Source organism: Merops nubicus, unplaced genomic scaffold (genome assembly GCF_000691845.1).
Source record: "Merops nubicus isolate BGI_N331 unplaced genomic scaffold, ASM69184v1 scaffold27164, whole genome shotgun sequence".
NCBI lineage: Eukaryota > Metazoa > Chordata > Aves > Coraciiformes > Meropidae > Merops > Merops nubicus.
The window spans coordinates 10881-24095 of NW_008603973.1; the positions used below are offsets into that span (position 1 = coordinate 10881).

General features: G+C 38.6%; 1 protein-coding gene across 1 annotated transcript in view; it reads right to left on the minus strand.

The window, feature by feature from the left end:
* Nucleotides 1-259: 259 nt before the first annotated feature.
* Nucleotides 260-13215, minus strand: part of SMIM14 (small integral membrane protein 14) — a 23735-nt gene continuing 10779 nt past the window's right edge. Inside the window, 4 exon segments of the mRNA XM_008938870.1 lie at nucleotides 260-862; nucleotides 1409-1475; nucleotides 1477-1549; nucleotides 8549-8597. Coding sequence (XP_008937118.1) covers nucleotides 830-862; nucleotides 1409-1475; nucleotides 1477-1549; nucleotides 8549-8597 — 222 coding nt within the window. The 3' untranslated portion in view covers nucleotides 260-829.

Consider the following 13215-nt stretch of genomic DNA (forward strand, 5'->3'; position numbering starts at 1 on the left):
AATTTGTACAAAGTTTTTCTCTTTTCATTAAAGTCTATATAAGTAAACCAATCTGGTTTCGGAATGCCTTTTTTTTTTTTAAACAACATATTGAATGAGATATATAATTTATTAATGACCAAGATTAAATTATTTTCTTTTTTGGTGGTATAATCTTTTGTGTGAAGTTCCCAATATACACGTCAAAGTTTTGACAGTGGCAATTATCACATTCACTTATGTGCACACACACACACGCACAGTATAGTTCTAGTGGACAATCCGTGCTTTTGCCAATAACCCTGAAAACTATGTCAGTGGTTCAAAGATCAGACTAAAAGCTGCTCTGAACCCAGGGCAATTATAAAATAATTTCAATTTTTCACCACATAACTAAGCTAATAGTTGCAACTCTAATATAACTCTCAAAAGCATACTGGAGAAAAAATATGTATTAATCTGAAGAAAGGTCAGTAACCTTCCATTACTATAGATGCACAGGGATTCTCTTTTTCTTTCAATGCATATCAGAAATCACTGCAAAGAAATTAAGATCATTGTAACAGAAAGAGAAAGTGGAATGTCCACAGTAACACCAAAAAAAAACCTGCAACGCCTTATCATTATTCAAATTACAATCTACTAGGAATTCTAATAACATACAAAGCAAAATTGACTTAAAATTGAAGTAGCTAAAAGCAGTTCACCAAGATAACTGCTGAATGATAATTCTGCTCTATATAAATGAGAAAAGAAACCAGTATTGAGTGGGGTTTAGGAGTAATCTGGTCACTTCGTTCATTTGGTCATGCAAGGTTTTAGCTGCTGAACTTTTCCAATGCTGAATGCTCTAGTCCACTGGTGGGGCTGGTGGTTCTTGTCCCTATGGGAAAGGAAGGAGAAAAAAGAAAGGAAAAAGCCCATGTGCAGCATTAGAAACAGTGCTTCGCCTAAGAGGATTTGGCAATAAAAGAACTCAGAAGAGCTACACTGTGTTTTCTTTTAAGATCTTTCAATATCCAGAATAAATTAGCATCCGAGAACAATACCATTTCCTGCATCAATAGGGATTTTCCCACGTTACCAGATCTAGGACAGAGATCACCTTCCCAGTTTCACGCTGCAATTTTGTTTACTGACTGCTCTTAAAGCTGTCATTTTACCCTTGTACATAAGAAGGCAGGAGGCAGTTCCAACCAGGCAAGCCAGTGTGCAGAGGGCATTATGACCCACAGTCACCATGCTTGCTCCATCTGTCCACCCTTGGCTGTCACAATTCTACTTTCACCTTAGTTTTACTAATTTTCATTGTTAATAGACATCCAAGAAAATACATGAAAAAAATGTAATGAAAAATGACTGTAAGATAGTCTGTATCAAAATATGCTACTGTGGAATCTCTCTGCAGGGCACTTGAAGATGCACTTACATTATGTGGGCTGGTTGGCTTTCCAGATGTGCTGGATCCTCTCAGATTGCTAGGTCTCAGCAACAAGTGCAACCACCACCCAGGCCATCATTATCATGGCAAAGCTGACACCATTGTCACTGGAGGAGTTTGGTCCTGGCACTACAGACAAGAAAAACTCAAGTTATAACACAAAGTGACAGCGGAGTTCCTCCTCCAAAATGAAAACAAAAATCCAACATGTGTCAGAAAAAAAAAAAAAAAAAAATTTTTCAGTTGAGTTTTCTGATTAGTTCTTCTTTTTGGCTTTGAGACAAGTAATTCTTGGCTAGTGTTACACTGTTTTTTTAATCACATTTCTTATCCCTTTGAAAAGAGAATCTATTTCGTAAGATTTCACTGGAATTTTCAGAATCATCATGAATATTTCATACTTCACATTAACTCCAGATGAACTGGAGATGATAAACACACTTTATCATCTTAAAATAAGAAATTTGTGCTCAAGAAATCAAAATTGACTTTTAAGAAATCAAACGTGATGAAAATATATTCATGGGGGAAACCCCCCCATAGTATCATGTGTTTGGGTTTTGCCTCAAATAAAATAATAAGACTAAAGAAATTAAAGCTTAGACTGTTATTAAGTCCCACACAGAAAACATGCTAATTCTAGCAAGAAGGGAGCAAACTAGATGGTTATAATTTTACTGTCTACTATAAGTTATTTATTAGGAGGTGGTTCAAACTAGGGTCAGTGTCAATATGCCAAATCTTCATGACTGATCATCTAGGTCATGTGGTATTTCTGATACCGTCAAGGGAAACATATCTGTCAGAAGGGGGGGAAAAAAAAAGTGCTTAGACAAGGAAGGAGTGAAGCCCAGGAATACAATACAAAAATCTTACACCTAATTTCCACACAGAATTGCTGAGACATCGAAGCATGGAAATAAAACTGAGAAAACACCCTCAGACTGGTGATGGCTGGTTAGTCCTTTCGGAGTAAGAGACTCTTGCAAATACCTGCACACTTGAAAGCAACAACTTTTCTCCTCTGAAACATAATTTCAGAGGATTAAACTGCAACTAATGTTGTCAGCTGAATGGCAAACCGATGTATAGTTAGCTACCTACGGTACCTAGGTGGCTCCATTTACAATAGTAACATCTTCATTAATGATCTAGATGATCAATTAATAGAGAGTAATTACTTACAGAGCTATAAGGAATAACCTTCAGAAAGAGAAGACCTGTTCTATTTTATGCTGAAGTTGAAAACTTTAACATCCATGGAAATTCCACAGAGACACTTGTGTCTGTCATGTTTTTCATTTGTCTCAACTCAGCTGGATCATCTCATTATGGAGTCAAGCCTGGATTCAGTATCAGTTGGAAGCTGCTCTTATTCACATTTGCTGCTTACACCCAGTGAGCTGCTGGCGTCATGTCTTTGAAGGTTAATGGTGATACCAAAGAACCACCTTCATCACTGCCACACCGGGTAGCATTTTTAACAGACACTCTTCTATGAAAATGGTTTCTTCAAAAGCATAGCTAAGACACAGCGGAGGGACACTGTGAGGAAGCTTACAGCCATGCCATTCACAATAAGAATGCTCTTCTGTGAATAAGAATGCTGGACTGATGTCCTTTGCTGACATCACATGCACTCAAAATGCCAAAGAAGAATAAAAAAAAAGTATTATAGAAGTTCATGCTTCTCAAAGCACAATCAACACCATTAACTTGTATGAGAAAATCAAACTACCATACAGCTCATGTCCAAAATACAGACATTCAAAAACTCAAGAAGTTGCTAATGTAGTGGGATTTTATGATTAGGAGTATATACAATTGCAAGTGACAGTTCTTGGAGTTCTGGGTGAATGCAGGGTTTGTGATTAAACAAGAGCTGGGGTAAGTGCATGCTGCTAGGTTAGCTCATGCTACAGGTCATTGAAGGGAGCAGAAGGAACCACTGAGGAAAATCACAGTCTTGTAGTGCAAGACAATTTCTTCCAGCCTGCATTGTAATATGGATTAGATGGAACTGCACCTAATCAACCACATGTGTTGAAACACGTTCTAAACTAAGTTAAGCAAGACAACAGCTGATCTAACACAGCCTGGCCCTGTACTACCTACTCGTAGCATGCCAGACACTAGAACAGCCACAGCACTATTCAAGAACTGTTAAACCCACATCTCTCATAAATGATCATGTGTTTTAATAAGGATGTGAGATATTTCAGAATCTGTTACTTTAATTTCTTACCATAAGGAGATAAGAAGAAGCAAAATCTCACACAGCTGGGGTGAACCACACTTTCCAAAGCTATCCATCACAAATCAAGAGAACAGACAAGAAGCTGTTTCAACTACTGTGAGCAATAATATCTAGAAGACAACAATCTTTTGCTACAAAGACCTCCATCACTGAGTTCACAAAATAATCAGGTAAGACCAGCTTATGGATAGAGAACATTTGAGTGAAGCTGAAACCAAGCAGGATGGAATTTATGCTGATAGGCACAAGGAAAAAAAAATCTTAGTTTTTAGAGTTTATAGCTACAGTGCTTTTACCTGTAACTGATATTTTTGCAGGTAATTTAGAAGTGTTTTTTAATTCCTTTAAGAATAAAGGCTATCCTATAAGAGCACCTGTGGATGATATTTTCTAATATTTCCAGATGGACAGATGACTTTCCTGTTCTGGCCTCATAGGTGGTCCCTGCCATCACCCATTTTGATGGATGGATCTGGTTATTAATCTCCAGTGTCTGGGAGACACCAACTAGTAGTGAACGCAGCAGTACATATTCCTGTGTCACTGAATGACATGAAACTCAGAGTTTCTAATCTGCCTTTCCACCCGACACCAAATCCAGCACAACCTCTTTATTTTCAGAGTAGCCAGTCCCCTGGGCTCAGCTATACCTATATATCTATGCACTTCTGAACGAAGCCTGGGAGCAGTTCTGCCCCTGTAGTTTCCTGGAATTATTTTACACCATGGCTGAATTATCTCCATGCAGGAAAAAGCTTTATGAGGAGCTGGTCTGACACTGTGGGATAAAGTCTCATGGGACCTAATAACTGTGGTGTCGCCTATGTGTTACTTCAAGTGCAATTACAGCTCCTTGGCTTGCTTTTTCCTATAGAAGCAGAGACTAGGCCACACAAACTAGTCTTCTCTTGGAGAGTAATGGTGAAAAAAACCCTAATCTGTGAAATCTGTGACAGATGCTTACCACCTCTTTTAACATTCTGCTAGAAGGCAGTCAAAGCTAGCAAAATGATGAGTTTGGCAAAAATAATTTCTAAAGATTAAAGGTCCTGATTATGCAACTGAAATCTCAAGAATACAACGTTTAAAAGAATGCAAGATTAAAACTAATAAATGCCCTTGTTTAAATACTCCTTACATAAATGTAGTTCTCCTCCTAAAGTGCTATTCTTCATTCAGAGTAAGGCCGTATTCTAAAGAAAAAATGGAAAGATTGCACTTCTTTTACTGTAAAATATATTCCATGTGGTGCTTTTTGTCTGCCCACTCATGGTAGAAATATTTCCTTTCGAATCTTCAGCTTTTTAGTGCTTAACATCTGCATGTGAAAAGACAAAAGATTGCCCTCTGACTTGTACCACCTTCTTTTCATTGTTTTTTTAGCCTTGTCTGTTCTGTGAAAGAAAGGTAGGGAACTGTATAAAGAGAGGTATCTTACAGATGAATCATGAGGGAAGACAAAGAGCCTGTGGACCTTCAGTGTATAATCCCTACAAGCTGACACTCTCAAAAGCAGGGATAAGGAGACTGAAGAAAGCCAAAAAGGATTGAGCAGAGGAAGGGAGAAGGGAATTACCAGAAAAGGGAGGGAAGAGCTGGCAGACATTTCATGCTCTTACATTAGGCTGCTGTGACTCCCCTAGATGAGTACAACTCAAGATGAATCACAGATACATAACTTTTAAAATACATTACAAATTTGAATTAGAGCAGACAACATTTGAGTCAGTCATCTCTGACCATATTAGAAGGTAGTAAAGCACTGCGATTAGTTTTGAAAATATGAATGTGGTAAATCCAGGTCACAACATCTGGGAATTGCTAGAACACAAAGAAAAAACTTAGGCAGTGGCCTCTCATTTCCGTTGACATAGAAGGCTGACTGTGAAGGGCTATGAGCCATCTGAGCAGCTCAGTACCAGCTGGGATCCTCCCTGGGCTCCACAAACCGCTGATGTCGCAACTGCCACACACTTCAGAGAAATCTTTCCTGCTCCACTTGCATTAGACAGAATTCAGTAAAGAATTATCACTCTTATTCCTCATTTCAAGGGAAATGGTAAGATCTGATTTGCTGAGCATAAATGATCCCAGTAGAATATTAAGCGTACTGCATATTCAAAACTTGCAGCCTTTTTTCTCCAAGGCACCTGCTGAAATGGAGGGAACAGTCATGAGATGTGCTTTATTGTCATAGCAGACACTCAAACAGAGAATCAGCAGAGGAACAGTCATCAAGCAGAGTGCACAAATGCTCTCTGAAGGGGCGCTCTTATCCTCCTGCATGTAGGAATACAAATCCAAAAACAGTGGTCTCGACCCTGGCAGGAAACTCTCTGCAGGGAAGTCACTACAATATAATGGTGCCAACAACCATAAATAAGAATTTAGAACTCATAGCACAAAAAATCAAATGAGGGAGCCTTGGTACTACTGCTTTGATCTGGCTCAAAAAAACATCTGAATTCAAGGGCTGAAAAAACAAAGTGTGCTCAGGAAGAATCAAAGCAGGGTGTTTCTGAGAACTTCCAGCTGGTAGCAACAGCGTAACAGATGACACTGCTGTGACACTGGCTGAACCACAGCCCTGATGTTTCCCAAAACAAAACCACATACATCGCCATCAGTTATTCCACAGCCTTGCAGCCTAAGAATCTGTGCATGACAATATTCCCAGCTGCACTTCCAGAAGGAAGACTAAATCCTGGGAATGAGCAAATGACCGAGAGTGAAACAAGCTTCTTCATACCAAGGTCCTGAAATGACGAATCAAAGTCAGCGAATAACAGGAAATGGAGCTGTGGGACCTAGAGAAGGGGAGACACACCTCAGAAATACACTGATCACAGGACAGCTCATCAGAATAAGATGAAGCAATGGACAGAAGACTGGCACAGAATTGTTTTGATCTGTTTATGAAAACATCTCTAGAAGCTTCTCCAGATGCAGTCTGTTTGGTTTTGCCTTTGACTCCTGGGAGCCTTACAGAGCCCATGTTGGCCCAAGCAACATAAGCATCACAAAATAATCTGACAAATAGGCAGTCAGTGTCATTGCATCAGCAGAAAAAATACCTTTCCTGGAACTAAATTTAAGGCAATATAATAACATAGGAGAGGATTTACCCTATAATTTCTGCTTTGGCTTTTGAGACAAACCACTGGTTTGGAACAATTGCTGCCAAATTGCTTGCATCTGCACAGACAGTTATTGCAAGGATCTCTTTCAGGATGGAAAGCTATTTGCTACAAACCATGCATATCCCCACTGTACTACAGCTTGGTAGCATGAAAGCCATCCCACAAGCTTTGTGCCCACACGTAACAGAACTCATGGATTTATACAGTCTTTAGCCTAAGAGCTTCCTAAATATTGATGAGCCAAGACTCCTAAAGCTTGAGTGAGAATGACCAACCATCACCTAGTTTTGACTGTTGATGAGAGCTCAGAAAGCTGCACTGTCTGTGCCTACTAATACAGAAAGTATTTTGTCTCCTGTCACCTGCCTCCTTTCCTCTCCTACATGCCTGTGATTTAATAAAATACACACCCTCATAGAAGTCTAAGGTAGCAGATGAAAAAGTCTGCCCCGGGACAAGTGAATTTGGGAGAGGAGTGCTGGGAGTCATAGACACAGAGCATAACTTGGAAAGCCCATGAAGAAAGAGTAAAGCCAACAGCACTCTTATGGCACATATATGACTTACTTTTTTTCCCAGGGTTATCTGGAAAAGCTCATGGCTTTTCCTCTTCAGCCCAGCATGGCAATGACTCTGTGATCGTTTCACACTTGCAAGAGGACACTGCAAGTCTAAGCTACATGCCCATCTCTAAAGAGGTTTTACTGGGGAGTGAAGAGGGAGGAACATCAGAGTGAATGAAGACACGTCCTCCTCCTCAAGATCCCAGAAACCTTGACTGCACTGCTTCGAGACCTGTAGAAGACATGGGCACCAGCAGCTCATGCTTCCAGGAGTACAGCTCAGGTGCTCCCTGCTCCCTCTGAGCACTGCAGTAGCCCTCATGCAGGCTAACTGAGTGAGTTCATATGCTCAGTTGGTAGAGCATTATAGGAAAACCAGATCCACTTAATTTTTAGTTATAAGCATTTGGCAATGTTCCCTCTAGACCATGAAAAGTGTAAACAGAGAGCCTCAGGACAAGCTTACATCAGCACATAACCTCTGCACAGCTATGCTTCCCTGCAGATGCTGGTAACACTTGGCTGTCCTAGGAATGCTCACCGTTTGGAAGAGTTTTTTTGATGTAATTCATAGCAAATTTCAAGGAAGTGTACACGTAGTACTCTGCCTCATTAACTACAGAGCTGCTGCGTCAGACAGAAATGCAGTCACGGTGTACGTCAACTTATCAGTCAGAGCTGGCAGGGAACCTCCTCTCCCTCACAGTGGAGTGGAGTGTTCTCAGCACTGGCAGCAAGTCACTCAGCCTCAGACATGAACATGTGTATGTGCTGAGGTCTGTGCTGAATATCCAGTCTTCACTGGTTAGGCTGCTATGACTGTAAGGATAACAAATGAAGCCTCCTCCGAATTTTCTCCACAGGGAAAAACTGAAATCATCCTATCTGGAGGCTAATGGTAATATTCAGCAATGCCTGGGGCCCAATCAATGGTCATGCTGGTACATTGATACTTCCAGTCTGCTCCCCATTGCCACTTCCATATAATGCTTCCAAGGCACAAATGTCCATCTACATCACAGATTCTCAGAAATTACCTTCCTCATGTAACAACTGTAGTATTTAATTTTGTGTAATATGTTCCTGTAACATGAAATAAACTGCTGCATTTTAAAGACTAGTCAGACTGAATTTTACTTATATGCACCTTATCTCTATAGTTACTCACATTCCTGAAGGCATTCTGTGTCTGTGCAGTACGACTGGGATTGTCTCAGCTGAAACAGAGAAAAAGAAAGGTGTGACAGTCAGCAATGACTCAGCTTTTACCAAAATCATGATTTAGTATAATGTCAGAGCACAAGTTCAAGATAGGGCAGATTATAACCAATCCTTCACTGTGTCACACTTGGCTTATGGTCTGTGAAGAATCCCTGGCATGGAAGTAGTTTCTGAACACTATTTGCATAATACCTTTAAATTGCTTGTCTAAAGTGTTATTGCTTCCACACAGCTTGCAGCCACTGAATGCCTTTTAAAATTGAAGTTAAAAATCTATAATGATACACACATCGTTATATAGATATAGTATCTACACACATTTGGGGATTCATAAAAGCCAGGTGTTACTACTATCATCTACATCAAGGAACATGAAAATACTCCGTGATTACCTAACAATAAATGATCAGGTTGTGATAGTGGTTACATACAAAGAAGTTAAATTAAAATTTCATATTTAAAAATTTCATATTCATATTTAAACTTAGCACTTATTATTTTTTCCACCTAAGACCTTCTCTTAAAAGCAGATTTTTAATATGCATGTATTGTTTTTTCCTTTTACTGATGGGTAAAATTTAAAATGCTTTTAGCAGCTGTAATGACTATTTGAATTTACAGACTAGGTAAGCTTGCTAACTGCAAGAAAAGTCAACACTGGCTAACTGAAAATCAAGTGTAACTATTCTACAGATGACAGTCAAAAAAGAAAGACAAATATCACATTCTTTGTCAGGCACAGAGAGGCTAAAGGGATGGGATTTAATATGTGGCATTATGGAAATAGGTTCTACCCTCTGCTTAGGTAAACTACACAGATTAACAATGAAAGTTTTTAAAGTGCAGAACTGTTACAATGCCTTGGTTAGAACTGACATTTGCTTTTTGACAGGTTTTATGTCACAGTAGTGTAACAAATCCCAAAACCTCTTGTCACAACAGGCTGATCTGTTTATTATCAGTGTAAATATATGCATGTAAAAGGGAAGAAAAGATGCTGTTCCTTATGAAAGAAATACAGGAATAATTTCCACAAAGCAAATCTCTTCTTGTATTGGCATAACTGATTTGCTGTATGTAGTCATAATATTATGCAAAGCACATCAAGGAAACAGATGAGCAAATGAAGGAGGAAGACATCTGGAAAAGCCTAAGCTCCTTCCTTTATCATGATGATTTTCAATGACTGATGCATTTGCGAAATAAACAAACAAAAAAGTAATTGGAGATTGATCACATTCATTCATTTATTAATATATTAAGATCTGCTAGCAAATTTGCTAAGGCTACAAAGAAGTTCCTTAGGAAGTACTGGGAAGGCTGGATTTAACCTTTCAGCTACTTCTATAGTTAAAAACAACAGCAAGGGAAATTAAAACCAAATACTTCTACTTACTTTATTTAAAAAAAAAAAAAAATCCATCAAACTATACATATTTCCTGCCCTTCTGATATAAAAGTAAAAGCTCATTTTATTTTCAAACTTCAGAGTTCATTCTCATAGAGGAGGTTCTACATTAGCAATAACACCAATTTGGAATAGCTAACACTGAAAGATTCCTGAACTGGGAAAACCAGATATCGCTAGACCCACATTTGAAAGAGATCAGCAACATAATTCTATTCTGTTTGTATAAGGGTTTAATTTTGGAGGAGGCTTAATTGAGAAATTAATTAATCCCTACTCTGTAAAACACAGTTTACAGGTATTCTTCAACACCAAATGATACCCAGAATTAAAATGGGTAATAGGTCTATGACCAGAAACACCATAGCAGCGTACAGCACGTAGTTAGCCCTCTGTCCCTAGCACGGCAAGTCCTCACACAGCTTATCTAGGCTCCCCAGGCAGGCAACGCTGCCTTGGGGTGTTCTAGCCACAGTATTAGGTGCCTTCCATTCCAAGTGTCACACTGTCCAAATACATTTTTTTTAAACAATGCAATTAACATTTCCATAAAAGCCATTTTTAAAAATGGTGCATGTACTTTTTGTTCCTGTCAACATCCTGTTCCTTCACCTGCTTCCCAGATGAGTTTCCACTGCTACCACACACACACAAAAATATGGAGCTGCAGCTTTGACTGATACGAGTAGGTTAACAACCAGAGCAGATTGTTTAACAACAGCAGAAGGATATTCTGGTTACAGCTAAGCTTGCTGGAAAAGTGGTCTCAGCCATGACCATGATCACACCATGCTTTGTCATTCACCACCACCTCGACCATTTCTTCCTGAAAAACCTACATGTTGTCTGGAAATGCCCATTCACGTAAGACGCCACTTGATGGAGATACAGTAACTATTAAATCCCGGAGATTCTGTGTGTCCAGGGGATGCCCTCTGTGAGTTTTATTCTAGGGGAATTCTTGGTGACTTCTCAGACGACAGGAAAGGCTCTGAGGCTTTAGAATGAAATGTATTGCTGGAAACACCAATGGTAGAAACACCAATTACAGCAAGCAAGCAGTCTTAAGAAAAATAGCATTAGGAGTTCCTCTACAGTTCTCCGCTAAAAAAAATGCTGTTATATTAGATTATATCTTGCCAACATGGGAAAGAAATCTCCTCATGTATGGAAGAACAACGTACAGAGGAACCTTTACAAGGTTGAGAGCAATATGTACTTTGTCTAATACAGGGCTGTGCTTTCCAGAGGGCTTGGACAAACAAATACCCCATTTTTTTTCATGGGGATTTAGAAAGTAACTGTACAAGGTTGGTTTAGAAACATCAAATTATGTTGTGAAAAGTTACAAGTATGAAAAAACTACATTTTTTATAATTTGTATGAAATTCCTCTAAATTGAAAACAATAAATACACAATCATATAACCACACAGATTTAAAGACCTCGCCCAAAAAAAAAAAAATTACACTTCATAGTCTCTGATAAATTCATATTCAGCAATACAAATATTTCTTAGAAATATTTCTCAACTATTGCAGGTAATATAAAAATTTCTTGTAAAAACTGTTTGCACTGGAAAAGAGTTGGTTAGAACAGGACCACCCATAGACTCAAGTAGGTTTTAAGAAGGCATAGATCACATGACAAAAACCACACTCAAATATATCTTTACATGCTCACTTCCGTTCCTGACTATAAGCACATGCAAAGCCTCAGTATCCATGAGCAGAAGCTCCAGGAGGGCTCTGCAAGCCAGGGTGCCAGGTAACAACTCTGGTTTTAACAGCCCAGTGGCAGGTTGCATATTGTTCTCTTGGGATGAAACACAGCAGACGATGGAAAACAAGCAGGAGAAAAACATGTTTTTCTCAGTTAATTTGGGTGAACTAGTTCCTAACTCTGTAACCCAATACAAATCTGATCCCTTGAGGCCACTCAATTAGTCAAAAGATGAGAAAAGATTCTGGCACATGTATGAAATGCTTACGTAAATTGACTGTGTGGGAAAGGTGACGCCGTTGGCTGAAACAAGAATGCTCCTTCTACCAATTAGCTCTCTCTTGGTAACTACACCCTTAAGGGACATAGCAACTGTTGGGAAAAAATTGAATGAGAGACATTTCAATCACCAGGTATTTGAAAAAACAGCAATTACCAGAAACTGGAAATAAAGAGTCCTTTGTATTAAAATTTTCTGTTCTGATGTGGACAGGTAGTTTGGATGAAAGTTTGTAGAATAATAGTACAAAGTTGAACCAGACTTTCCCTCTTCTCAGAAAAACCCTCAGAAAGACTTTAAAATATGCTCAATGAGTCAGACTAGGAACACTACAGAGTTTATGAGAAAAATCTGAACAGATATGTATTTCTTTATGTTAACTCTTACATCCTCAGAGGCAGTATTATTAATGGTGGATTTTGTTTTATTCATATTTCAGAGATCCTTGTGTTGTCAACAATGTGAATTTGGTGGAAGATTGATAGCTGACTGCCTGATCTGATATCTGCTAAAGTCAGCAACAACCTTTTCATTTTCGAGTGTATCCTGGAACAAGCCCTTAAAAAGAACAAAGAAGTTAGGTGAGTGAAGCATCAGGGTTTATTCAACAAAAGAAGGAGAGAGTAAAAATTGTTACAAAATTAAGTATTTATAGAAGTTATTACTTTCTTCCACTTAAATAAAGAGGATATCTGGATTTTGACATTGTCTCTGCAGTTTGCCATCCAAATACAATAAATGGCTTGGTGCATGGGAGCCAAAAAATGAACTAATTTATGTTTTATTGTCTAAAATGAACTAAGCAAATTGTAAACAGCATGAAAGCTAAAAGGGAGCTAGGAAGGCTCCATAATTTTCAGTTTTAATACAGTACAAACTTGCAAGCAATAAAAGTTAATTTATAATTAGTATTTTTACTCAAGTTAAAATACAACTGTGAACTTTAACTCCCTCCAAGTCTTGAATAGCTTATGTTAAAATAATTTAAATCAATAATCCCCAAACCATAAGAACTCTTGGTCAATATGGATCTTGGTCAAGAACTTATAAGTTTTTGGAACTTGGAGGCATCAGTGGCTTAATTACAGAAAACTGGCATCCACTCACTGGCATAGTTTGAATGTAAACCCAAGACAATGCTGAGAAAAAAAAGAAACCAAGTTACTTCTAGTGGTGAGAGAGAAAGAATTTTTGTCACTCTTTC